Consider the following 23966-nt stretch of genomic DNA (forward strand, 5'->3'; position numbering starts at 1 on the left):
GTCTTTGTGACTGGTAAGATTGGGGGGGGGGGTAAAGCGTTGCCGTCGGTAGAATCGTTTTCCTTCGCTCCGCTTTACTGATCGCGCCTCCACAGTGCACACGACACACGGTGTAGAGTGCCTCATCTACAGTCCGGCTCGTCCGCTGGCTCCGCCCGGCCCCGCCAGTCGTCGCTGCCCTTATGTCCGTCCGTGAGCCCTTGTGACGTCACTGACGACTAGTCGCCACAGATTGTCCAATTGCTGACGCTCCCTTCCTAATGATCCACATCCTGCAGTGCGGACGGACTCTACAGGGATAGGCGAGCTAGCCGCTCTGCCTGAAATAAACGTGTTTTTGAATTTATTCGGTGTAATTTTTCCATCGGATCGATTTTTTTTCAGAAAAGGACAGTTAAAAATAGTTGATTTTTAAAAATTTCTGTGAAAGACAGCATTTGTGGGTCAGTGTGTGTAATTTTTCGAAATTGTCTCCATCTGATTTAAGTGATATTTATTCTCTGATTAAGAAAAGCGGGCCGAAACCAATTTTTATTCCGATCGCTTGCCCTTAACTTTTACAACACACGCATGTCGTGCGTAGCAAACACTGCCAGAAAAAGGACAACGATCATGTATTAGTTTCATGTTACCTATAATAGATGCCAACTGAACCGTTCTTACACGTTTTACACGACGAAGGGTGTTCTGAACGCACTTGTGGGATTTATATGGCAAAGAATTGGATCGATGTCGTCGTTAAGTAAGGCGTTAAGACACATTTTCATTATCAATTATCATTACATTCCCCCCAAAAATTGATCTGGTAAAAAATAAAGTGCGGCGAAATGGATATTTCATCGTCAGTTGAACGTTGGTCTTCCCCGCTTGTTCTTATGATTTCAATGGTGCTAGGAAAACTTATAGGGGTACACATTTCACTCGAGAGCGATATTGCGAATGCAGATTCGGGAATTCACGGCACCATATCTTCTCAAATCATCTGCGTCAGCATTTTAGCATTGCTTTCTCTGGGTCGACTCACACAATTGCTTTTACTTACGTCAGCGATTTAAATAAAGGCGCGCTCCCGATCCTGGCGTTTCAGTTTGAGAAAATTGTCACCATAATCAGCTCTTCAGAGTTTTTGTATAGCAGGGGAAGGTAGCCACAACACATAACGAAAGAAACATTAATTGTCCAACGAACTTTTTTTAAATGACACACTATTGCATGTAAACAATTAACTAAGCAGTTGAAAATGATTAACAAAGAGCCGGTTGAATGAATCTGTCTGCTACAGCGACCATACTATTTTTCATACAACATTGTCCTGGTGCCTGTTGCCAACTCCTTAGGCAAAAGCTTGTTTTCCATAAATTAATTTAACTATAGTGACTTTGAGTAACATACTTGTTTCTACTCTTAAACATATTCAAAAATAAATTAAACGCCTTTGAGAACTATTTTCTTCAATTAGCTCAGCTTTTAACACTGTCATTTTGGCCATCACGTTGGCTGCAAAACCACCCGCAGGGTTTCTGGGTTCTCAAAACAAGAAAGCCGACGTGATACCTGCTTGCAAACCTTGTTTATATGACGTGACCTACAATGGTTAGCAGTGCAACTTACCTGAAGATTTCGTCGTTTTTTTAAATAAAAAACCAAGTGCCGCATAAGTCTGAACGCGCAGTATTTTTGATCTGCCAATGAATCTCGCTTTCAGGATCTCCTCCAACAAGTATTATGGTCATTGCCGCTTTGAAGCGTCACCATATTGACTTGCTGTGGAGGTTAAGCCCCCGGTGATCCTGTTAAAGTAGTTTCTGGATCATCTTTGTGATAGTATTCTCTGAGAAATGGCGGTCGTTATTGAAACTACTGCTGGAGACTTCACTGTTGACCTCTTTATTGATCAAAGACCACAAAGTGAGTAACACGTAGAGTTGATATTTGGAACAACTTTCTCTCCCCTCCGTTTAATTTACATATACCTATTTTATTCTATCCTTTTGCTTCTGTTGATCTAAAATAGATGAGCTTGGTTCGAATGTGTTACTGTCCTTTCCAGCTTTGACTGGACCAATCGGAGATACAAGTAACCATAAAGTATCTGATCCGTATTATTAACTTTGTTTTTCTCTTCCAGCATGCAAAAACTTTTTAAAGCTGTGCAAAATCAAGTACTACAATTTCTGTCTATTTCATTCGATTCAACACAACTTCATTGCTCAAACGGGAGACCCAACTGGAACAGGAAAGGGTGGAGAATCTGTGTTTGGGTAAGTTCCTCCTTTGAGTAGTTGAAGCATATTATGACATTATGATTTGGTTGATATATTATAATAATAATTTTCAGAAAAACTATTGGTGAAAAATCCCGTTACTATGAAGCAGAACAGATACCGAAGATCAAGCACTACAAAGCAGGGCTTTTGTCAATGGTCAACTGTGGAGACAACATGTAAGATAAAAGCCCGTTAATGTATTATCCATGCTAGGAAACTCGCAGTATTTTACATCTGGTCTCATTTACAGGCTGGGATCGCAGTTCTTCATCACTCTTGCCAATGATCTGCAGTCTCTTGATGGGGAACATTGTGTCTTTGGTGAGATCACTGAAGGTGAAGAAGTATTGTTAAAACTTAATGATGCCATTTGTGACACTGAACACAGACCATATCAGGATATTAGAATAACCCACACTGTAGTTTTGGAGGATCCATTTGATGATCCCCCAGGACTCTCAGTTCCTGATAGATCTCCTGAGCCGACTAAAGAGAACATGGCTGTAAGAATTTTGTCCTCAGAGCACCTTTTTTTTTCTTACATTAAGCAGAACTTAAACCTGATAAATAATTTGAATGTTGCAGAATGGACGCATAGCTCCGGATGAGGAGATTGATGATACTGCTGGACGATCTGCTGCAGAAATAGAAGAAATGGTGAAGCAACGAGAAGCTCAGGCTCGTGCTACAATTCTAGAAATGGTTGGTGACCTCCCTGATGCTGACGTTGCCCCACCAGAAAATGTGTTGTTTGTTTGCAAACTTAATCCTGTGACAAGTGATGATGACTTGGAGATTATCTTCAGTAGATTTGGCAAGATTAACAGGTTTGAACATAAACTCTATAAATCGATTATTTGGGTCATAATTTATTGTAATTGATCATTATCTGTAATTTTCTTTGTTATTCCTACAGTTGTGAAGTTATTCGTGACAAAACAACTGGTGACAGTTTGCAATATGCTTTTATAGAGTTTGATGAAAAGAAATCTTGTGAAGATGCATATTTTAAAATGGACAATGTTTTGATTGATGACCGACGAATTCATGTAGATTTCAGTCAGTCTGTGTCCAAATATCGCTGGCTTGGGAAGGGAAGAGGCGTAAAAATTATGGATTCAACTGACACTCAAGTAAAGGTGGGCTGACATTTGATTTTTTTCTAGTTGTGTCATTTCTTTACCATCAAAATTAACTATTTCATTTATTGATTTCAGAAGGAAGAGAAAGACCCAAATGCTGCAAAGGAGAACTCTAAGTTTCGTGGTTCAGATCGACGAGACTACAGGGAAGACCGAGATAGGAACAGAGACAGAGATAGAGATAGGGGTCGAGATAGAGAGAGAGATCGTGACCGAGAAAGAGACAGGGACAGAGAACGTGACCGAGACCGAGAACGTGATCGGGAAAGGGAAAAGGATCGTGAGCGTGAAAGAGAACGAGAACGAGATCGGGACAGAGGGAGAGAAAAAGGAAGGGATCGAGAACGAGACCGTGATCGTGAAAGAGATCGGGATCGAGAACGTGACCGTGAACGTGACCGAAGAGATCACAGGGAAAGTAGAGACAGCAGAAGTTACAAAGATCATAGTAGGGATCATTCATCTCGAGACTCTGAAAGAAATGGTCATCGTAGCTATGAGGTGGAAAAAGATAGGAAAAGAAGAGATGATCGTAGAGATGACAGAGAGAAAGAAGAGTCTGGGAGAGAGAAAAAAACACCTGTTCTTAAAAAAGATGACGATTTTGAGAAGCATACAGACGTTAGTAGAGAGGACTATAGAGATGAGAGTGAATCAAGGGAAAGAAAGAGGCCATCTGGTGACTCAGAAAATACTGAAGTTCCTAAAAGCAAACACAGAAAAGATGAAGAAATTCTGAAGGATGATAATGAGAAAAAACATGGAAAAGGGTCTCATGATCGTTCCCCAAGTAGAGCGGCAAGTAATAGTAGTGGCAGTAATAGGGGTCAGCATCCTTCTCCTGGAATGGATGAGTGCCTGAAGAAAAAGGCAAGTACAACAAACAACGAATCTCCTTGCAATGATTCCCACAAAATATCAAAAAATTCCAGAGAGATTGCTCTTCACAATGAAACAGATCAAGGAAAATCTGCAAGATCAGGTTTGACTGTCCCTACCATTAACTCTGTAACAACATTAAATACAAGGGAAAGATCTAATAGCTTAGAGGTAGCACACAAAAGAAGAGAATCCCAGGACAGTATTAACAGGAAAGTTTCTAAACCGATTGAGAAGGAAAATTCTGGCCAAAAGACAGAAGCTTCTGTTAAAGAAGTTCATAAGGTAGATAGTACATCAAGAATTGAGCAGTCTGATTTAAAAATACATTCAAGACAAGAAAAATCAGAAAAAAAGATTAGTAAGGACGAAAAGGTGAAGAAAGCTGAATTAAATAATGATTCTATAAATGACGGTAATGCTAAGAAAAAAGCTGCACTAGATGACAAACCCAAAAAAAAGAAGAAACGCAACAAAAGTACAAGCAGTAGTGCTTCTAGTGACACCTCTTCATCAAGTAGTGAATCAAGTGACAGTTCTGAGTCCAGCTCATCAGATTCCGATCACAAATCTAAATCCAGACGAAAGAAGAAAAGGAAAGTAGTTGTGTCAACTAAATCTAAAAAGAAACCGAAAATTGTTAAAGTTCTGAAAAAGAAAAGGAAAAGGGAAACAGAATCTGATTCCTCCTCTGATGATTCAACCAGCAGTGATGACCACCGTTCTTCAAAGAAGAAACATAGGAAAAAGAATAGAAAGAAAGTGGAGAAAGTCGTTGTGGTAAAGAGGAAAAGAAAGCATTCAACATCAGATGAATCTGATTCAGATAGTGAATCCTCAGGGTCATCTAGTAGTTCAGATGAAAAGTCTAGTGTCAGGAAGAAGAGGAGAAAGGAGAATGAGAAGAAATCTAAGAAAAAAAACAGAAAACAACTTAGTGGGAAGAAAAAAAATGGTATACAGAAGAAGCGGAAGAAGAGCCACAGGGTGAAAAATAGTGAAACATCTAGCAGTGGTTCTTCGGACACTGATGAAAATAACAGTGCAAAACTTCTTGTACCTGACTGATTTTTTAATATGTTTTTGAACTCCTTGTTTCTCACATGTAATGAAATGAAATTTAGTTGTATAGTACTTGGCAGTGCAATGTAAGGCGAAAGAGTATGCCATAATTATTCTACTTAAATTTGAGTATTGTTAGTGACTTTTTAGTTTAAGTTTCTAACAACCGAATAATGATAAATTTGGTTGGTGGAGTACCTAACAGAGCTCTTCTATTGACCTAGTTGGAAAAATGAAATTTGCAGTTTGTGGCAGTTTCCAACTTATCAGAGCTAGCTTCTAAAGAGTACTAGCTGTGTTCACATTGCTGAGGATGTACTTAAGTTGATGTCTCATCATTCAAAATTAACAGATGCTCAGCTATCAAATTCCTGAAGATATTTTAAGTCTCATAAGCTGTGTAACAGTTTTTGTACATTTTATTATTTCTTTGTTCATAAGTGCAGCTACCAGTTTCATAGATCAGTTGTTTCCATGTCTGAAGGAAATGTTACAAATCATGATCATCACTTTTGTAATTTTATTTTAGATAGTAAAAATTATTTCTATAAATTGTTTTGTTTGAAATGTTGTAAATCTTTCTGATCAGAGAAGGTAACCTGGGTTCATTATCAGTACAAGTACACTACTTCGGGCTAGGGTTGCCATGAATTTCCTGACTCAATATTAAACCCTTTACAATTATTTTTCTTCTGATAAAGTCATAAGTGCCAACTACAGTAGCATTAACCATATCTTGGGTGCAGGCAACACAGTATTGAATGGGCTACACAAACTGAATGTTTTCCTGACTAATGGCTTTTTAACAGCCAAGTAGGTCTTCTCAAATATGTTAATGGTTGGGATAGACTACAAGAATTGTTGACAGGGAAGACAGATTAAATCCCTACATTCCGTCAAGTTGAGATGATAGTTCCCAACACTAGCTTTGGCTGATATTGCAAAGGAGGCTTGTAAAGGAGCAAATTTAAAAAAAATCAAAGTTGTGTTTATAGTAAATTTATTAACGAGACAAATTACTTCCTGGGCTGCTGTCCTCCCGGTCGTGGACCCTGTAACAAGAGGGGTAATGTCACTGCAGGAAACCAATCATCACACATTGCTAGACGCATCAATTGCCCACTTACTCGTGCAAAGTTGCGCTGAGGTGGGTTCCTGTTACGCCTTTCAGCCTTAGATCTGTTACGCACAACCTTGGAGTGAATGGCGCATGACACACAGTAATGAAGTTTCGCGTATAACTTGGGGAGCTGGTACACTGAGAAAGGAAAGAGCTCATTAGATAGTGGAACAATCGTTTCATACAATAAATCGCTCCCTACAGGGCTAATCCAGAAGGAAACTTGACAAACAAGCGAAGGAATGGGTGCACAAAATAAAAAACTTACTACTGTAGACTGAAGCTTCAGTGATGTCCCTGACAGCAGCAGCCTCAACAATGTTACGAATCACGAACTTCTTGATCGCCTTGTCCTTAGGGACGCAACGAGCGCAGTTGGTGCAACGGACAGGGTTCACATGGCCCCGTCCGTGCTTGGAACGTCCACCATTGCGACGCTTCGTAGTCTGAAAGGACAAACAAAGATGTAGTGGCAAGTGCACGCAATCACAGGTGCATGGACTTCGGGTGAGCAGAGATACCGAAATGTAATACTCCACTAACGTATGTCGTAGAAGTGAACGGTAATTAAGGACTAAACGGAGTCAACAATGAGCATACATAAGGAAACACACGGAGCCACGGGAAGGTAGGGTTAGGACGCGTACAAACAATACAGAATTGATTGCATCTTAGTGAAGAAACTATCGTGATAGCACAGTTAGTCAAAAATGCAGCAGTTAGACAGATTAAAAATTTGACAGAATTATTTGTCAGTAAATAGATACAAATTATACACGCGAAACAAAACGTGCATGGTGAAGACTGACTTAAGATCACAACTCTAGCGTTGCACACAAACTAACCAAGACCACAATTACACATTAGCCAAATCAATAAGAAGGTGTTTAAGTCTCAACCGGTGTAGTATCACATTTCGAACAAATTAAAACACAGTATTTCCACATTCGTTCGTACCATTTTGTCACGTTTCCACCAAGATGTACACGCAAAGGAGGCGGAAGTGGCTCTGGCCGGTGCTTGCTGACAAGCTTGTTGTTACTCTTTCATAGATGGGCTAAAGTTCTTCTCTTCAGCCAGAGTTTGACATACCATTTGAAAGCTGTTGAAAGGCACAATAATAGTTTAAATCTTTCATAGCTTGTACATTTTCAAGCTTCCAAATCCTCTTATTTAGCTAAGCAAAGCTATTATCGGCATCTACACAAAAATGAAGCATATGTACACCCTTTGCGTGACTGCATTCTTTATCCTCTGGCTGCACATGGACAACAGTGCTTTTGGCCACAAGACCGCAACCGCAAGAAGACCGCAAGTTGCGATGGCTGCTGTTCTGCATCAAACATAGACTTTAAATTTCTGTTAGATCTGTTGTGTTTTGGTCGCTTTTTTCATTGTTTGGGAGCATTTACTTCAGAATCAACACCATACCATTCAATTTCATACTCTTCTAAAGTTTCTCTGTATGGTTGTGCCCTAAGTGAGAACTCGGTGATATCAAGACATTACTATGAAAGAGGTATTATCAAAAGTTTCAATGAACACGGCTTCCCTGCTCTCACTATTCCATTACTACCCCAGCTTCGAACAGTCGTCTAAATAACAGTTTTCCAGTTTTTCTGCTTGTTTCATAACATTTGTCTGTGATGCTGCGATGTATAAGTCAGACGTTGTTCCATTAGTGAATGAGGTTATGCCTTTTAAATGCCTGAAAGAGTTTCGCACTTTATTTATCTTCTGCTGTTCTTCTAATGTTGCAATGTTGCCATGCGTTCTCTTAGTTTCCTGTTTTCAAAATTGACATTGAAATAAGTCCCTTATCTTATGTGACCTACCCACTACACATACCTTGAAAGGCCATTGTTACTGATACCCGTTTTTCTAATTGATGCAGGTCTTTCCCAAGTTAAGCTGCCTATGGTTTGAAGAAATCCAAGTCTTCGAGTCAAAAGTTTGGCACATTTGTGGGTGATTGCGTAATGTGCCATTGACAAACATTCTATTTAAAAGTTAAAAGTTTAATCCCAAGTGGCTAGATGCATATGCAGCCAGACACTGCGGAGGGCAAGATGTTCTTCGGGGAGCTGTATTTAAGACAGAAGCCTGCTTCGACTTCTGACAAGCCATTCAAATGTGAACAATGTGGCAAGAGTTTTGCAGAAAGCTGCACCCTTGTTCGCCACAAGCATACCCACACTGGTGAGAAGCCTTTTAAATGTGACCATTGTGGAAGGTGCTTCGCAGAAAGTTACACTCTTGTTCGTCATAAGCGCACGCACTCTGGAGAGAAGCCTTACAAATGTGAACAATGTGGGCGGGCTTTTGCAGAGAGTTACACTCTTGCAAGACACAAGCATACCCACACAGGACTCAAGCCTTTCCGTTGTGATCAGTGTGGAAAATGGTTTGCAGAGAGTTATACATTAGCAAGGCATAAGCATACTCATTCAGGTGAGAAACCGTTTAAATGTGAACAATGTGGCCGCTGCTTTGCTGAGAGTTACACACTAACTCGCCACAAACGAATGCATACAGGTGAAAAATCATCAATTGACATGCATTCTAATGGAGCGTAGTCTTGCATTGTGTCCTGTATTTTAAACTGTACCACTCAGATCATCAAAGTGGCTTATAACTTGCTCTGAATATGCATGTAAATAATTTGTATTTATAAAGTGAAGTTTTAATTGGCCTATTGGATGAAAGTTGTATCAAATTGGGTAGGAAAATAATATTTAAGGGCTCATCTCTTTATATTAAACTGCAACCTATGAATATTCAAACTACTTTGTATGTTATCTAAAGATCTCAATGACTAGGTATAAATCATTGTGATTTTGAAGTTGTAGTTTGAAATGTTACAATTATATTACATTGTACTGTTAATTTGTGATTAGAATAATCATTATTTTATCTCATCTGATGTAACTCAGCTATGCTTGAAAATTTCTTAGTAGTCCTGTTTTATTTGATACAACACTCATTCTCTTGAAAGTTACCTTATTTTGTTCTCCTAAATTCAAATGAGAAATGGTATATCAATTATGTTTGACATCTAATTGACTGTCCCAAATGCTCTTTCAGTAAATTATTAATATTGGCAGTTTTTTTTTAAGAGATTATGTTTTCAGAGTTTTATTGTGTGTTACTTGTAAGTAAATTTTAATAGGGGATAGCAACTTAAAAGTTGCTTGCCTTATTAGGTCTTACAATAATTATTGCATTGCTTACATTACCTCTTTAATGTTTGTTTTCCAATCAACATTATTGGAAAAGATCTGTGCTATGCAATAAATTTGTACTTGTAAATGCACCATTTATTTATCTTGTGAGAAATTTTCTCTCAAATCACATTTTATTCTTGGTGTACTTGTTTTGGCTTCTGAAATCTGCCAATGCAGTTGAGTTGGAGTTCCTGTCATTCTAAGTGTTGAAAAGATTTTTTATTATTTGTTTATTTTCTGTAAATCTGAAGTTTCCTGTAACTAATGCCCATTTTCTGATCATGAGACTACCCTGTGTGTCTGTTAGCTATGATGACATTTTTGGATTCCCCAAAAAGCCTTCATAGTGAAAGCTACTTCTATTTCACTAACAATGAGATTGTGGTGGATGGATACTCAGTCCAGTTTTAATACTCCAGACCTGCTTGTCATTGTATACTGTACAATGTTCCAGGATCTTGGGATGTGGATTAATGCAATTCTTGATGCTCCAAATCTTGATTTATTTATAGGGTGTGTGACAAATAACTTGTAGGTACCATAATGTTTAAATTTTGTTCTAACCATCCCTGACAAGATCTAGAATGAAGGTGCAGTAAATAAATTTGAATTGATTTTCATGAAGTTGGAAGCTCAAATACTGTATGGTACACAATTAACCCTGTAATTGCACATTGGAATTTTTATTGCATTATTTTGAATATTTTTATTATGTTGATCATGGAAAAGCATAGGTATAAAACTTCCTTACTCAAATTATTGGTCAAATATGGCTGTGATAAAATTCTGATCTATTAAAAGAACGGACTTATGTGACCTCTACAGCCCCACCTACAGGAAATTCTTCTTCCTTTTGTATAGCTCAATAATTAGAGGCTATGTAAAAATTAAATAATTGTCAGAATTTGCAATGAAAAATCTTATTAAAGTTTGGTTGACACTAGCCTACAAAGTAGATTTAGAGTTACCACCTATGAGTTTCTATATAATAATATAGGTTAATGTTTTGAATCTGTTCTTACAGTAATGATTATCCCACTTCAATCAAACTTGAATCGTACTATGGGGCCAGAAGAAAATCTGAAAGTGCTGTCATCGCCTAGGCAAAAATCTTAGTAGCTGAAAAAGACTGAAATCAGAGGTTTTCTGTTTTTCCTTTGCATTAGAATCTACTTTAAAAACTTATTTTGAAGTCTTAAGTTGAATTATTGTCATGGTGGATGTCTTGTCAACACGTAAACTTCTCTATTTACTGTCAATTTTTTTGTTGCTGTCCTTTATTTGCACAACAGTTACCTTATGGGAAGAGTCAAGAACTATTGTATGTGTTTGCACTTTGTTTGGTTTTGTGACGTGTCCAAGAATGCTGTTTTCTCTGTTTTTTTTCTTAACAGTCTCGTTTGATAAGTTTCCTGGTTAACAATTTAAAGATCACTTAGTGAAGTTCATCAATTCATTTGCCTGTCAATCTAGGATTTGTCTCCTGGTGCCTGAAATTATTTCAATCTAAAGCATATCTATATTTTTGTCTATCCCATTGTCCATAAACATGACTGGGCTGATTGTTTCAAGTTAAGTACAAGCACTGCAAGATTATTGGCCTTGGAAGTAAAACAGAACAGTTTGTGTTTACAATATATTTATTACATTTATAAATGAATACTGTGGACCAAATCAAGGCACACAGTTGTTTCAAGAAATGAGCAATATGTATGTTACTCACCCCCTTATCCCCACCAATGTTAAAGACTTTGTAGCATCCATATTTCATTTAATAAAAGAGCGCATTGCATAAGACTAAATGTATCAGCCTGGTGTTTTTGACTTCATTTAAAGCTTTGACTCTGTGAGCCAGTTAAATGGCTGAGGCTTTCGGTCAGCAGCTGGATTTATTGCTATGTTAATAACAGAGGGGCCATCAACAATCTGGAAACAAAGAACTTTTTTTTATGAAATATATATGTATGTAGTATGATGACGAAAGATTCAAGGCAAATTTTTAGTAACCAATTACTTGCAGTTAATTTTTTTAAGGTTGATTATTCAACATTGAGTTCAATAAGGGTGTAATATTTATTGTAATGTGGAGTTTTTATACCTCATCACACAATACTAAATAAACTGTTCCAGTCAAAAGTTAAATTGTCACTGCTGTTTGAATCAAACAAGTCAGTTGCAAACTGTTCCCAAGTCCATTGCTTGTTGAATTGTTGACATTGATTCAACATCAAATGGGACCTCAATAATATTGAAAATTAGTCAGAAGAATACATATTGAGTAATTATCTTATTATCTAGAGATCTGCTTTTCTCTTAAAACTAATCAGTTCAAATTATTTGCATAAATTTATATGACTATTGTCCACTGGGAAAATAAAGACATCTTTCTTAATTTGTAGAAATTATAAAGTGACTAATGATTACTCCAGTTAGCATGTTACATTGACAACTCACTAAATTGTGCATTCAGATCCAACATCCAATGCCTTACCTTTAAGCATTCCTTTACAGCATCTTGTACCTCAGGGATTGTGCTACAGAAGTATCCTCTCCTACCAAAAAGAGTCATGATGTTATCATAGCGTACTTTGACAGTCAAAGCTGTAGGTGGTGTCCTAGAACAAAACAATGGCAATGGCACTTTATGACGAGTTCAAATCCTGAATTAACTTGATAATGTTTATACCAGAATACCTACACTTGTGTGGGATCAGCTCCATCTCTTATAGCATTATATGTGTCCTGATCAAAGCCTCCATAAATTCCATTGTTGTTAATCACAATAATGACCACAGGTAGCTTGTACCTGTATGATAAATAGACTATGTTAGGCATGAACCATTTGCATGGACCAAACAATCAAAAAGGAAGGTCATGTACCTGAACATAGTTTCAACCTCCATTCCTGAGAAGCCAAAGGCAGAATCACCCTCAACACAAATCACACGCTTTTGAGGAGAATATCTCTGACACCATAAGGCACTAGCGACAGCAAAACCCAAACCAACACCCATTGTCCCAAAAGTTCCAGCATCTAAACGATGGCGAGGCAGTATATTTGCCAAAAGAGTTCTCCCAATATCCATAGTGTTGGCTCCCTCGCTACATATTATAGAATCTTAAAACAGAAAAGTGGCAATAAAAATATTTTACAATAAAAGGTTTCCAAAGCTAGAAAAATATAATAGCGGAAATCATTAACCTATTGGAATAATGTCCTGAATATGTTGGAAAACTGCATAATAATTTAGAGGGGGTCTGATGTCTGCAATCATTTTCTGTAAAACAACAGTGAATAAGATGCAAATTACTAGGAAGAAAAATAAATAAATGAAAACTAGTAAGATGAAATCCATAACAAAACTCACACCAACAGTCATCTTATTGTTTTGCACTTTTTCCTTCAGTAAGTTCCACCATGGACTAGAACTTGGTATATGCCAACCTTGAGAGGTCAATTCTTTCACTATCAAGGTGCAAGTAGCTTGAATATCCCCTTGGAGAGCAACTGTGCTTATACGGCTGTTGTGGAACTCCTCAGGGCATAAGTCTACCTGTAAAGAACATTGTTAAAAAAAGTGAAGGTAAAAAACGTACTTGTACATTAAATTTTAGCAGGTCATGAGATTACTTTTCCAACAATAACATAATTTTCACTGTGAATGAAAATATACCTGGACTATTTTAACATTGGGATTGAACCTTGGAGGGCGGCCAAAATGAAGAATCCAGTTCAAACGAGCCCCAAATAGAAGAATACAATCTGCTTTTTGTAGAGCTGCAGAGCGAGCTGGGGCAACACAGTGCTCATCTGTATCTGACACTACTCCTTTGCCCATTGGTGTGGGTAAAAAGGGTAAATTACAGCTACTGATTAAATCTCTGAGGGCTAATTCTGCTTTGCCATAAGCAGCTCCTGAGATAAATTTCAGAAATAGTAAAAATAATTGATACACAGAAATATGTTGCGACAGGAAGAAAGACCCTCATATAATACTTACCTTTACCAATAATAACCAAGGGTCGCTTTGATTGGCCAAGCACTGACACTACCTCCTTAACTTGGATAGGATCTGGGTATGCTAATGGTGGGGCAGGAACTTTACTGGCTAAGTAAATATCCCCAGATGGAACTGACATGCTTAACATATTTCCAGGGAAATCAAGATAGCTCACTCCTGAAATACAGAATCAGTTATAAAAATGCACATTTTGCAAAGACTAGTCAAAGCAACAATAAAACTGTTACCAGGTCTTCCATAAGTTGCTAAACGAAATGCCTTTTCCACATGAGTTGGAATAAGTTTGGGATGTGGAGGGCGAGCAGCATACTTGCAATATGGTCGAGAAAGTTCAACTTGATTACATTCCTGAAACCCACCAATACCCTCGTGGTCTTGAGGACATGATCCTCCAATAACTATCAACGGCCTAAAAAATAATAATTGAAATTTTGTTATTATAAACTACACATTGTAAGTAACTCAAACTAATGCTTTTGAGCTCACCAACAGTTGATTTGTGCATTAGCCATTCCACCAAAGACATGAAGAAGCCCGGGGCCAGACACTACAAGACAAACTGCCGGTTTGCCAGTCAAATATCCCATGGCTTGAGCAGCGTAGCAAGCAGCCTGCTCGTTACGGCACCCAACATAGTGCATTCCTACAGCCTGCATTGCCATGCTCAACTCAATGACAGGGATGCCCACAATGCCGAACACATATTCAACCCCCTGCCTCAGGCAACAGATAAGAAGTAATGTTTGTTAGAGTACAAAAATATATAAAACAGTATAATTTTGGAACAGTTAATTACAGAACAGTTCATGTCTACAGAAATATATTTTGTGATAGGACAACAAAATTATCATAATTTAGCGTTCAATGAGGTTTGAGATCTTGCTGAGGTGAAGTGACCTCCTCAAACCTAAGAGATCAACGATACAAATGGAGAAGTTTTAACTAGGTGTCAACTTGCCTGAAGTTTCAAAGCCTCGGCTAGAATTGAGTTGCCGTCCATTTCTTCTCCCATGATTATTAGCTTTGTTTTAAAAAGGTCGAAAGCGGGGACTTAGCGAGTGTCAAAGCGGGTCCTGCGATAAGAGAAGAGAAAAAAGCCTGCTGAATCATTCCCTGACAGGTCAAAGTGCATTCACGAAGTATTTTGATTAAAGCAGTCAAAGTGAAATATCTAAACATAACAGACCTTACAGGAATTCCCGTACGCCAACAACCTGTTTGACGTTCAACGTAAGAGAAGGGCACTCAGGAGAACAGAGAATTCCTGTTATCTCTTTCGTCAGGTGATGTCCCACTGCTTTCGCACCTCGTAAAGTAAGGCGGGAACCAGTTACAAGGTTTCATTTGTCAGCGAAGCGAAGCGTTAGGCCTATAATAGAGCGAATATTCGACAAACGTCCAATTTCAAAACAAACTTGCGCGAGCCGGTTATGAAAGGTGCCTTTCCTGCCAGCGCCATCTAGGCTAGGCTGCCGAGGAATGTGAACCCCCCCCCTCCCCCTCCGGCTAACTTCAACTTCAAACCCTTCCTCGAAACTCGTAGCAAGACCAGGCAGCAGACTAAACTGTTTCAAATTTGAAAGGTTTCTGGACTTAGAAGGGGAAGCCGATTAAATTCATCAAATATCCCTTTCCACCTTCAGAATCTTCCAGAGGATGTTTCGGGGAATCACATAGGCAACAATCCATTGATAGCGAATGTAGAAGGCATCAATCCGCGAGCGCATATCCAACAACTTCCATGGGGCAGTAAGGCAACATAAAGACAAGGGTAAATCCTGGGAGCATCACATATTTATTGTGAGGTTTGTACAAAGATTGAGGTAGTCTTATGGATGTAACAGCATTGGAGACAGCGACAAGAAACTCCCAAGAAGATTAGATGACAGCGTCTGGTAACAAGATACAAAACAATTTAAAGGCAAAATTCAAAACTTAGATAATTAATAAAAATGTTACTGCTTGAATTAACGAGACTAAAGCATTACAGAAAATAATCCATTAAAACTACTCACCAATAAGTCTACTTAGACCTCGCCCTCATCTTCCTCCTTTTACGCTTTAGCCTCCGCATACGCTTCTTCCTCCACTGAAAAGAGAAAAAGACATTTAAATATCAAGAAAAGTGCATTACGTTGAATTGGGCCGCATGATAGAGAATAGTAGAACCGAGAAGAGTGAGTGAAGAATCTTAGAATGCCCTACAATGACTGATTTGTCTCAATCATGTGGAGCATACAAGGTGGAATCATTGGTCTAAGAGATGTCAAAATATAAGCAACGCAGAAATGAGAATCAGAAATCATCGACACCACACAGGTGCACGCGGTACGACACGACACACCGGACACCACACGACAGGTTAGTCTCCTCAGTTACTTGACTCAAACTTCAAAACTACAGATAAAATTTCAATAGTACAACTTCATTCGAACTCAGGGCGGTGAAACATGTATGATGGGGACAGAACTTACCTTAGCTCTCATTTTTCCACAACGTTCTCTAAGATTTCAACCAGCTACCGATTCAGGCGCATGTGTTCCTCACAATGATGGAAGATGGAAGATCACTGAAGGGAAGAAGTCGAATTTAAAGGGTTTATTTTGGGAAATATACAGAGATGCCAACCGCACAAAGGAACTAGCCTGGATATAAGTGTGCCGAAACACGCGTCTAACGAAGACGCAAACCTCTGGACTTGAAGTTTAATGTGAAATTTTGTTCTCATCTTTTCTGAAACTAATGATGTTCATTAATTTTATAATCATGTTTTTTGAAAGTTTGTTTTTGGAGCGTTGGATCAGGTTCATCCACGCAGGTCTACCACCAGGTACCCGAGCCGAGATATCCAGAAAAAAACAATTCCCAAAGCTGTGTTCTAGAGAATGTTCAATCGCAAAAAAGCATACATTTTTCATTTATGTTTTCATCTTTTGAGCTATGTACAATGTGAAACATTTTCTATGCTCTATGCGCGGGAATGGCTTATTCGCAGGCGAGGACCGGCCCGGGGCGCGGGGTGGCGGGTAGTGGCCCTCCTGTGAGAGGTACGCAGAGCTGGCGGCTGGTGTTCCATGGGGCTGGAGACCCCCTGTGCGAGACTAGGACTAGCAGAAAGCGCGCGCCAGCTCCGCGCTTGGTAATCGTTGTTGTCAACAGATTTTGGCTAAAAGCGGGCGAGTTACATAATTTATGAGCTCCTGCAAGTCTCACATTTAAAATGAGTCATGTCTCGCGGCGGTGCGAAGAGAATTTTGAGAGAAATTAATATCTGAAAACTCGAGGTGGAGCGAGGGAGGTTATGGCCGCTCCTAGCCTCGCACAGGGTGATTTTGGGGTATGGCCGCGCCCGTGGAACACCAAAGCGCTGTGATTGGCTGCCGCTCGACTGCTCTGCGTACCTCTCACAGGAGGACCACTAGTGGCGGGGCGGGGTGGTGAAGTCAGCAAGTGGTGGGTTAACACACTAAAATGGCGACGTCCAAATCCACAAGCACTTACAACAGACAAAATTGGGAAGATGCGGTAAGTTGCCTTTTCTTTATGATATTTAATGTGCTTCCTTGTAAAGTGACCCTAGTTTGCATAAGTCGTGTAATCGCAACATATTTTAAAGCTAATCAAATTGGCACCCCGCGCTTGGTCTAGGCTATGTGCCGTTTGTCACTGTTTTCATTCTTGTTATCTGTTTTTCTTTATTATTACATCGACTTTTGTTAAAGTTGCTGCAAATATTTTTTACTTACTCAATGTATATTTTAGGAATTGTTAGCCTATCCTTTTTCATTTATTGTTAGGTTAGTTTACGTTCATGCTTTGGTATTTGTTTGTGTAGAAGAGGTCCCCCTCCTGAAAGTTGCTGTAATTAGTGTTTTCAAATTGTTTGAGGTCCAGGGTATCTTCACAATATTCACTTAGGTTGCGGAAACTCTATTTGGATCATGGCATTTTGATTTCCTTATTTTTTTAAATGCTTTACTACTGTGCGCGCTCCTCTCTCTTACACAATTTGGAACAATAAGAAAAAAAATTCAAACTGAAATCTTACCAAGCTTCTTTATTATTTCAGGAATTCCCAATTCTTTGCCAGACCTGTCTGGGTGACAACCCCTACATTCGGATGGTATGAACAATTTTGTTGTGCATTCTACATAAGTTTCTCTCCAAATTTCCTCTGACTCTGATGACCTTGTTTTTCTGGATTCCAGACAAAAGACAAGTATGGGAAGGAATGCAAAATTTGCTCTCGTCCATTCACTGTATTCCGCTGGTGTCCTGGTGCCAGGATGCGTTTTAAGAAGACAGAAGTTTGCCAGACATGCAGTCGTTTAAAGAATGTGTGTCAGACATGCTTGCTTGATTTGGAGTATGGATTGCCTATTCAGGTCCGGGATGCCGCTCTCCGCATCAAAGATGACCTTCCTCGGTCAGAAGTCAATAAAGAATACTACATTCAGAATATGGACAGAGAGGTACAGTTTATCATTCATTCATTGTGTTTGTAATTTATATCAAACTATACTAGCCTTTTACTTACGCTCTCAAAAATCGTCTTTTTATTTTTTGTAGGGTGGTAAATTGGATCCAACTTCTGCTACTGGTGCAGTAGGAAAATCACAAGCAGCTAGTGATCTATTAATGAAGTTGGCACGTACCAGCCCATACTACAAACGTAACAGACCACACATCTGTTCATTTTGGGTCAAAGGCGAGTGTAAAAGAGGTGAAGAATGTCCATATCGGCATGAGAAGCCGACTGATCCAGACGACCCACTTGCAGATCAAAATATTAAGGACAGGTATGACTTTATTTTTATTAATATAATGTGCCAATGGTAGTGTTTTCCCTTTCACCCCATAGTACTTCTGTGAACTAATGTGTATCCTTTCTCATATATTAATTGAAATGTAATCTCTCAGGTATTATGGTACCAATGATCCTGTTGCTGACAAGTTGATGCGACGTGCTGACTCAATGCCCAAACTGGAACCCCCAGAAGACAGGAGCATTACCACTCTTTATATTGGTAATTTAGGAGAAAAACTGGGCGAAAAGGAGTTGAGGGATCACTTTTACCAGTATGGTGAAATCCGAGCCATCACTGTTGTCAGTCGCCAGCAGTGTGCATTTGTGCAATTTACTCAACGTCAACCTGCAGAGATTGCAGCTGAAAGGACTTTCAACAAACTTATTCTTGGTGGTAGAAGGCTCACCATCAAATGGGGCCGGTCACAAGGTCGCCAGGGAGGTGAGGGCGGTGAGCAGGGCGACGGTGAGGACATGTTGGAGCCTGTGCCAGGACTTCCGGGCACGCTTCCGCCGCCACCAACAGACATGCGCAACAATTTCTTCAACCTGGCTGCTCCCGCGGCCGCTGCGGCTGCCGCCGCCGCTGCCTCCTCCTCCGATGGCATGATGCAGCCTATGATGATTCCGCCGCCTCCAATGGTCCCCATGGGCCGGCCACCGCCGGGGATTGTACCTCCAGGGCCGCCGCCGCTCATGCGGCCCCCGCCCGTCGCAGCGGCAGGCGCCACAACGCCGTTCTACTTCCCTCAGGTCATGAGGCCACCTCCTGGCGTACGCCCGCCCCATCCGCCACCCATGTTCCCGCCTGGAACCGCACCCATGTACCCCAGGTCTGTGACGAACCCTGCGCCACTGGCGCCACCAGGAACAGGTACCATTCACTACCCTTCGCAGGATCCTTCGAGAATGGGAACTGCGCAGTTGGGCAGCAAGGATTAAGAAATAATTTTAACCCTTGTACTGTGTATATTGACGCTCATATTGTTTTTTTAAATGAAAGTCGGTTTTCTTTTTGGTATGAATTTTGCATAAGTTTTAAGTTTCAATCATTGGTATTTGTAAGGTAATTTGTACATTGTCTCAAATCCAGGACATTGTTTGCTGTATGTCATTTTGATAAGTGGCTTTATAGAGGTCAGTTATCATTGAAATCAAACAACACATGTCTTAAGCAAAGTTTTAAAATTTCATCAATAAAATATAAGGAGAGAAGCAAGGTCAAAATTCTTGTGAAGTAAAATTCTTACCCTAGTATCACATATATAATTAAAATATTTTACATTTATAAAGACACATGTCTATTCCTAGATTTACCACTTGATTTATTTCCTGATTTATACTTTGCATTAAGTTGAGAAAATTGTTTGAGAATTTTTTTAGAACCAATGCTGAGGACAGGTCTATGAGATCTGTAAGAGGATCCAACAACATGATCCTGTAATCCTTGAGTTAAAGTGTCTCCAGCGGCAAGTGGATCATCTACAACTGATGATGTAATCTGGGGCAAATTTCTTGTATTCATACTTGAAGGGGAATTAGGAGGTTGGTCGCCTTGTAATGATCGTAAGATATCTTGCACATTGGCTGGCCCACTAATATTAAATGTTATGCTAGGTGCTGTAGACAAGTTTCTGGTTGTTTGAACATTTTTTCTGTCTTGGTCATCATTGACTGTACCATTCTGGAACATAAATGTTTGATTGTAGATTGGGTCACCTTACTAATACTGTAACTTAATGTGATTGAACTTTTTAGTACTCACCTGGCTGGGATTATTAAAACTCACACCACCACCCAAGAACCAAGGCAGTCTTATGCTTCCACCAGTGAGAACAAGGAATATAAGGATAAGGAAAAAGCAGAGTAAAACAACGGCTATAGGAGTTATATAAAGTTGAGAAATCCAACCCAATTCTGAAAAACAAAACAAAAAACAGTAAGATACAGGATTTAAGAAACTTGAAATTATATTGTCAATGTCGATGATAGATTTCACACCTTGAATACTGCCAAAAAATCCAACACAGCCACTGCCAAAGTTCCCCATAGTTTCTGCCAAAGTTTCACCAAACATTTTTGTAAGTATTTTCATAGGAGTTATGCCTAGATTTGGATCAATGTTGTGTGCCTTAAAGTAAGAAAAACATTCACCTACAAAAAATTAGAGGGGGGAGAAACACAACCATTAGCCAACGTAATATTATATCGTAACAGAAATAAAATATCTATCCAAAGACTGGTTACTTGAATAAGATCCAAACATATTTCCAGTTTTGCAATTTGATGGAAGATCTTTGTTACTCTTTATCAGTTCATAATTCTTTAAATGTGCATCCTAAAACAACAATGTCAATTAAAGAATGATTTCAATTTTACTTCAAAGTACGTATGTTCATTTGACTGCTGTTGATAATCTTGAAAGGAACAATGCATTAATGAGATGTAACTTACCTCAAACATTTGTGTTGCTGTTGTGATAAATGAAGTTAAAAAGATAACTGGTAAGAACCATATAAAAGTCTTTCGAATACTCCTTGTAGTAAACAAGATGCTAAAAAACCAAATACTTGGTAGAAATACAGTGATGAAAAAACTGCCAACCTGAAATAGAAATCGATTAGCTTATTCTGCTAAAACAGGCTCTAAGTAGAGTATTTTATCAAAATGTGGTATGGACAGACTTACTTTAATATCTGGCAATTTATTAAGCAAACGCTCTAAGTTTGGGAGTTTTATATATGGCTTGGCAAGAACTGCAGCAAAAATCTCATCCACCTTGCGCAAAGGCACTGACTTAGCATTTCCCTCACTTGCAAATTGACGTAAAGTCAATAATTGTTCATCCGATATAAAAAATGAAAATTCTGCCTTATTAACTTGGTCTACATCTTCTGTCTGTAATTTTGTCACATAATGATGCAGTTTTAAAATCAGATTGTATCATAGCAAAAAAGTGGGGCACAAAACTTACATTCAAGTTTGAAACATCCAATAGTAAATGAATGAATCTTTGCAAATACACCTTGGCTCCATCTGTCTCTTCTGCTGGAACAGGTATGCATTCAGAACGAACCGGGGATTCCACCAGTGATTTTTCTTCTGTGGAATGGGCTAGTATTTTACAGTCGGAAATTTTTTCAGTGCAGACTTTAAGATCCTCTTGGCATTTTGTAAAATCCTCATTCACGGTTCTGGATAATTGTAGAAACACATGGAAAGATACATTTAACAAAACACAACAGCAACCTTGATATTTGCTACCATGAAATTGAAGGGTAGATTAGTCTGATTTTGATTGGTTCAATTGAGGATAAAACAAAATAAAACAAATTCAAGGTTTGACTTACACACTTTCAGTTTTGAGAGTATGAGCTGGAGCGAATAGATCATCTGGATTCAACCATCCATCTGTGTTTTGTTGAGACATTCCAAATTCTGCTCGGCATTGCACTAAGCAAATAAAACTAATAGCCAAACAGGTGACTAGAAGGTTTTTGGTAACCCGTTCTGCATGAAATCAAGATAATGAAAGGGATTACAAAAGTATACCTAAACAAGAGAGACTGAGACTGTTGACTGTGCTTACCAGTAGCCATAATTTTGGAAAGACAGGCAAATCTTCCAGTTGTTCTCTCAAAAAAGACTTCAAATGATTCAATTACAGAAGACAATTCACGTAAAACACGAAATTTAACGTGAGAAGATTAAACATGAAAGACAGATGTTAACAAATATAAAGTCGTGTAAGAAAAACGAAAAAGATCAAAACCAAAACATGAAAGAAAATGAAAACAAGTAGTGGTAGGGGGGTTGTGTTGCCAACATAATGATACATAACCCCTCCAATGTTTTGCAAGAAATAAATGACCCAACTTAGAAGTGGTATGCATACTAATTATTTTTACTAAAGCTGTCACGAGGATTATATTTACATCCAACATGTCATCCGTAAAATGCATTTAATTAAATATTTTTTTCATGCGTGAGTTTTGTGACCACCTTGGTTCACAGCGCGGGAATGGAGGGAAAGACAAGTTGGAAAAAGTTAACTGCTGTCGCTGCTTTGCTGGCCCCCTATCCAATTCCTATTATAGGGGACGAAATAAAGGATTTAATTAATAAAAAAAATCGTAACATTTATATTTCAACAATAACAAAACAACATCATTAACAATAATCATATCAAAAGATTTTCGTTTCGTCAGTAACTGCCCTACTGAGAGACAACATATTTTGGTAACTTCACGGAGATCTAAAATCCTTTGATCACAACAAAACTATCTTCCGTTTTCCTTCTGCTTTCTTCTCTGAAAACTTGTCTTTTATTGAAAGTATCTGTTCTGCAGATACAATATATTTTTATGATTTAATCATGAGCAGCCGTCAAATAGACTGCACAATCCGACGACACACAAAAAAGTCACGGCGATTTATCACAATCAGCACGTTAAGGCCCGTCCAAAACAACACGGCCAAAACGTCGTGACCTTTGGGCAGCTGCAGTCTCAATTTGGTGCGAAAAATTGGCCGATGAGCTCAAGATCAGCACGGCTTAAGCCCGAGATCTACTGTCACTTGGTCGAACATGGTGCCCCCAGCGTGGATGAGGGGCGTGCCTATGCCACAGTACTGCCAACTGGAACAATAAGGAAATCTCGTGATTACCCGAGTAGTGACACTCATAGCACCTCATAGGGGCACTCTGAAAACGCAAGAGGAGTACAATAGTAGCATTCATGCAAGGGCATGCCATTCGCGTTTTTCTTTGTTGCAACTGTAAAAACAAGCGTGCAACCGGCGAAAATTTTAAGAGTACAAATGCCGCTACTGTAGGTACCTGTCGCCTCGCAGATTGCGAATCGTCACCCTGTCGATGTACAGGGTGGGCGCCGGGGAGGTTTTGGCAGCTGGCCCAGGGTCCGCGGAGGTGGGCGGTGGCTCCGTCTGAAAGGCGAGGGACTGGTAGGAGATGCGCGCCGCGAGGAGGGGTGTGATCTCAGGGCCGAGGGTCCCCCACTGAGCGGCCGCAAGCGCCTTCACCTCGCCGCCCTGAGCGTCCAGTAACCTGCGAGAAGGGATTGACAACTGTGCGACGCTATCCAGGAGCAGGAAGTAAGAGGGACATCTAGTCGAGGGCATGGCCCTGTCCACATGACTCACTCGCACTGCATCTGGAAGCTGGTGGTGCTGGAGCCGTGTAGGAGTTGCAGCTGGAGGATCCCCCGGGTGGGCCCGGTCTGCTTGGAGATTTGCACCGCGGCCAGGATCTGGTCACCTGCGTAGTGCACCAGAGCGACGTGAGCCTCGAGCTCCCAAGGGCTCCCCGAGGACCGGCGTTCCTCACAGGGGGCTGCACCGCCTCGGCGCCGGGAGGTAGGCCGTCCCGCCGACCCCGTGCGCATCAAGGGCCGGCCTACCTCACAGGGGGGCTGCACCGCCT

General features: G+C 39.7%; 7 protein-coding genes and 1 long non-coding RNA gene across 10 annotated transcripts in view; 3 read left to right on the top strand and 5 right to left on the bottom strand.

Moving 5' to 3' along the window:
• The first annotated feature begins 1493 nt into the window (after positions 1-1493).
• On the top strand, positions 1494-5917 carry LOC113211309 (zinc finger CCCH domain-containing protein 13). Of its 2 annotated transcripts, XM_026429646.2 has the most exons (8): positions 1494-1593; positions 1706-1908; positions 2129-2261; positions 2339-2443; positions 2518-2770; positions 2853-3094; positions 3184-3406; positions 3485-5917. In XM_026429646.2, exons 2-8 carry the CDS (start codon positions 1839-1841, stop codon positions 5354-5356), a joined length of 2898 nt encoding a protein of 965 aa, XP_026285431.1. In that variant the 5' UTR covers positions 1494-1593; positions 1706-1838; the 3' UTR covers positions 5357-5917. The 2 variants fall into 2 exon arrangements, with proteins under 2 accessions (XP_026285431.1, XP_052120866.1); XM_052264906.1 differs by having other exon boundaries at positions 1541-1908.
• Positions 5918-6333: 416 nt separating this feature from the next.
• On the bottom strand, positions 6334-7572 carry LOC113211314 (40S ribosomal protein S26). The gene is made up of 4 exons (XM_026429653.2): positions 7428-7572; positions 6739-6916; positions 6478-6608; positions 6334-6402 (listed from the first exon to the last, which is right to left on the bottom strand). The coding sequence occupies exons 1-4, from the start codon at positions 7428-7430 to the stop codon at positions 6367-6369; spliced, it is 348 nt and encodes a 115-aa protein (XP_026285438.1). The 5' UTR covers positions 7431-7572; the 3' UTR covers positions 6334-6366.
• Positions 7573-7746: 174 nt separating this feature from the next.
• Positions 7747-11500, top strand: LOC113211332 (zinc finger protein 273-like). Its single transcript, XM_052264914.1, has 2 exons — positions 7747-7989; positions 8365-11500. The coding sequence occupies exon 2, from the start codon at positions 8507-8509 to the stop codon at positions 9044-9046; it is 540 nt and encodes a 179-aa protein (XP_052120874.1). The 5' UTR covers positions 7747-7989; positions 8365-8506; the 3' UTR covers positions 9047-11500.
• LOC113211311 (2-hydroxyacyl-CoA lyase 1) lies at positions 11317-15151 on the bottom strand. 2 transcript variants are annotated; one of them, XM_026429648.2, is made up of 12 exons: positions 14903-15151; positions 14675-14789; positions 14203-14429; positions 13944-14125; positions 13696-13872; positions 13369-13610; positions 13063-13248; positions 12897-12972; positions 12575-12812; positions 12393-12500; positions 12186-12309; positions 11317-11620 (listed from the first exon to the last, which is right to left on the bottom strand). In XM_026429648.2, exons 2-12 carry the CDS (start codon positions 14726-14728, stop codon positions 11525-11527), a joined length of 1710 nt encoding a protein of 569 aa, XP_026285433.1. In that variant the 5' UTR covers positions 14729-14789; positions 14903-15151; the 3' UTR covers positions 11317-11524. The 2 variants fall into 2 exon arrangements, with proteins under 2 accessions (XP_026285433.1, XP_052120872.1); XM_052264912.1 differs by lacking the exon at positions 14903-15151 and having other exon boundaries at positions 14675-14855.
• A 341-nt stretch (positions 15152-15492) lies between these two features.
• Positions 15493-16357, bottom strand: LOC127748956 (uncharacterized). Its single transcript, XR_008010872.1, has 3 exons — positions 16191-16357; positions 15732-15805; positions 15493-15608 (listed from the first exon to the last, which is right to left on the bottom strand). It is a non-coding gene; the product is annotated as an uncharacterized LOC127748956 (long non-coding RNA).
• Positions 16358-16949: 592 nt separating this feature from the next.
• LOC113211313 (pre-mRNA-splicing factor RBM22) lies at positions 16950-19750 on the top strand. The gene is made up of 5 exons (XM_026429652.2): positions 16950-17241; positions 17786-17839; positions 17925-18188; positions 18286-18515; positions 18637-19750. The coding sequence occupies exons 1-5, from the start codon at positions 17188-17190 to the stop codon at positions 19463-19465; spliced, it is 1431 nt and encodes a 476-aa protein (XP_026285437.1). The 5' UTR covers positions 16950-17187; the 3' UTR covers positions 19466-19750.
• On the bottom strand, positions 19692-22325 carry LOC113211312 (uncharacterized). Its single transcript, XM_026429650.2, has 9 exons — positions 22113-22325; positions 21874-22033; positions 21498-21717; positions 21212-21421; positions 20978-21127; positions 20771-20861; positions 20525-20677; positions 20289-20440; positions 19692-20207 (listed from the first exon to the last, which is right to left on the bottom strand). The coding sequence occupies exons 1-9, from the start codon at positions 22120-22122 to the stop codon at positions 19809-19811; spliced, it is 1545 nt and encodes a 514-aa protein (XP_026285435.1). The 5' UTR covers positions 22123-22325; the 3' UTR covers positions 19692-19808.
• Positions 22326-22645: 320 nt separating this feature from the next.
• Positions 22646-23966, bottom strand: part of LOC113211310 (pancreatic triacylglycerol lipase-like) — a 13677-nt gene continuing 12356 nt past the window's right edge. The window contains exons 6-8 of the mRNA XM_052264913.1: positions 23687-23801; positions 23364-23591; positions 22646-23162 (exon numbers count right to left, since the gene is read on the bottom strand). Of these exons, the coding sequence (XP_052120873.1) occupies positions 23069-23162; positions 23364-23591; positions 23687-23801 (437 nt within the window). The 3' untranslated portion in view covers positions 22646-23068. The remainder of the gene's footprint in view (positions 23163-23363; positions 23592-23686; positions 23802-23966) is intronic.

The sequence above is a fragment of the Frankliniella occidentalis genome, unplaced genomic scaffold, assembly GCF_000697945.3.
Source record: "Frankliniella occidentalis isolate FOCC.00 unplaced genomic scaffold, Focc_3.1 Scaffold22, whole genome shotgun sequence".
NCBI classification, from domain to species: Eukaryota; Metazoa; Arthropoda; class Insecta; order Thysanoptera; family Thripidae; genus Frankliniella; species Frankliniella occidentalis.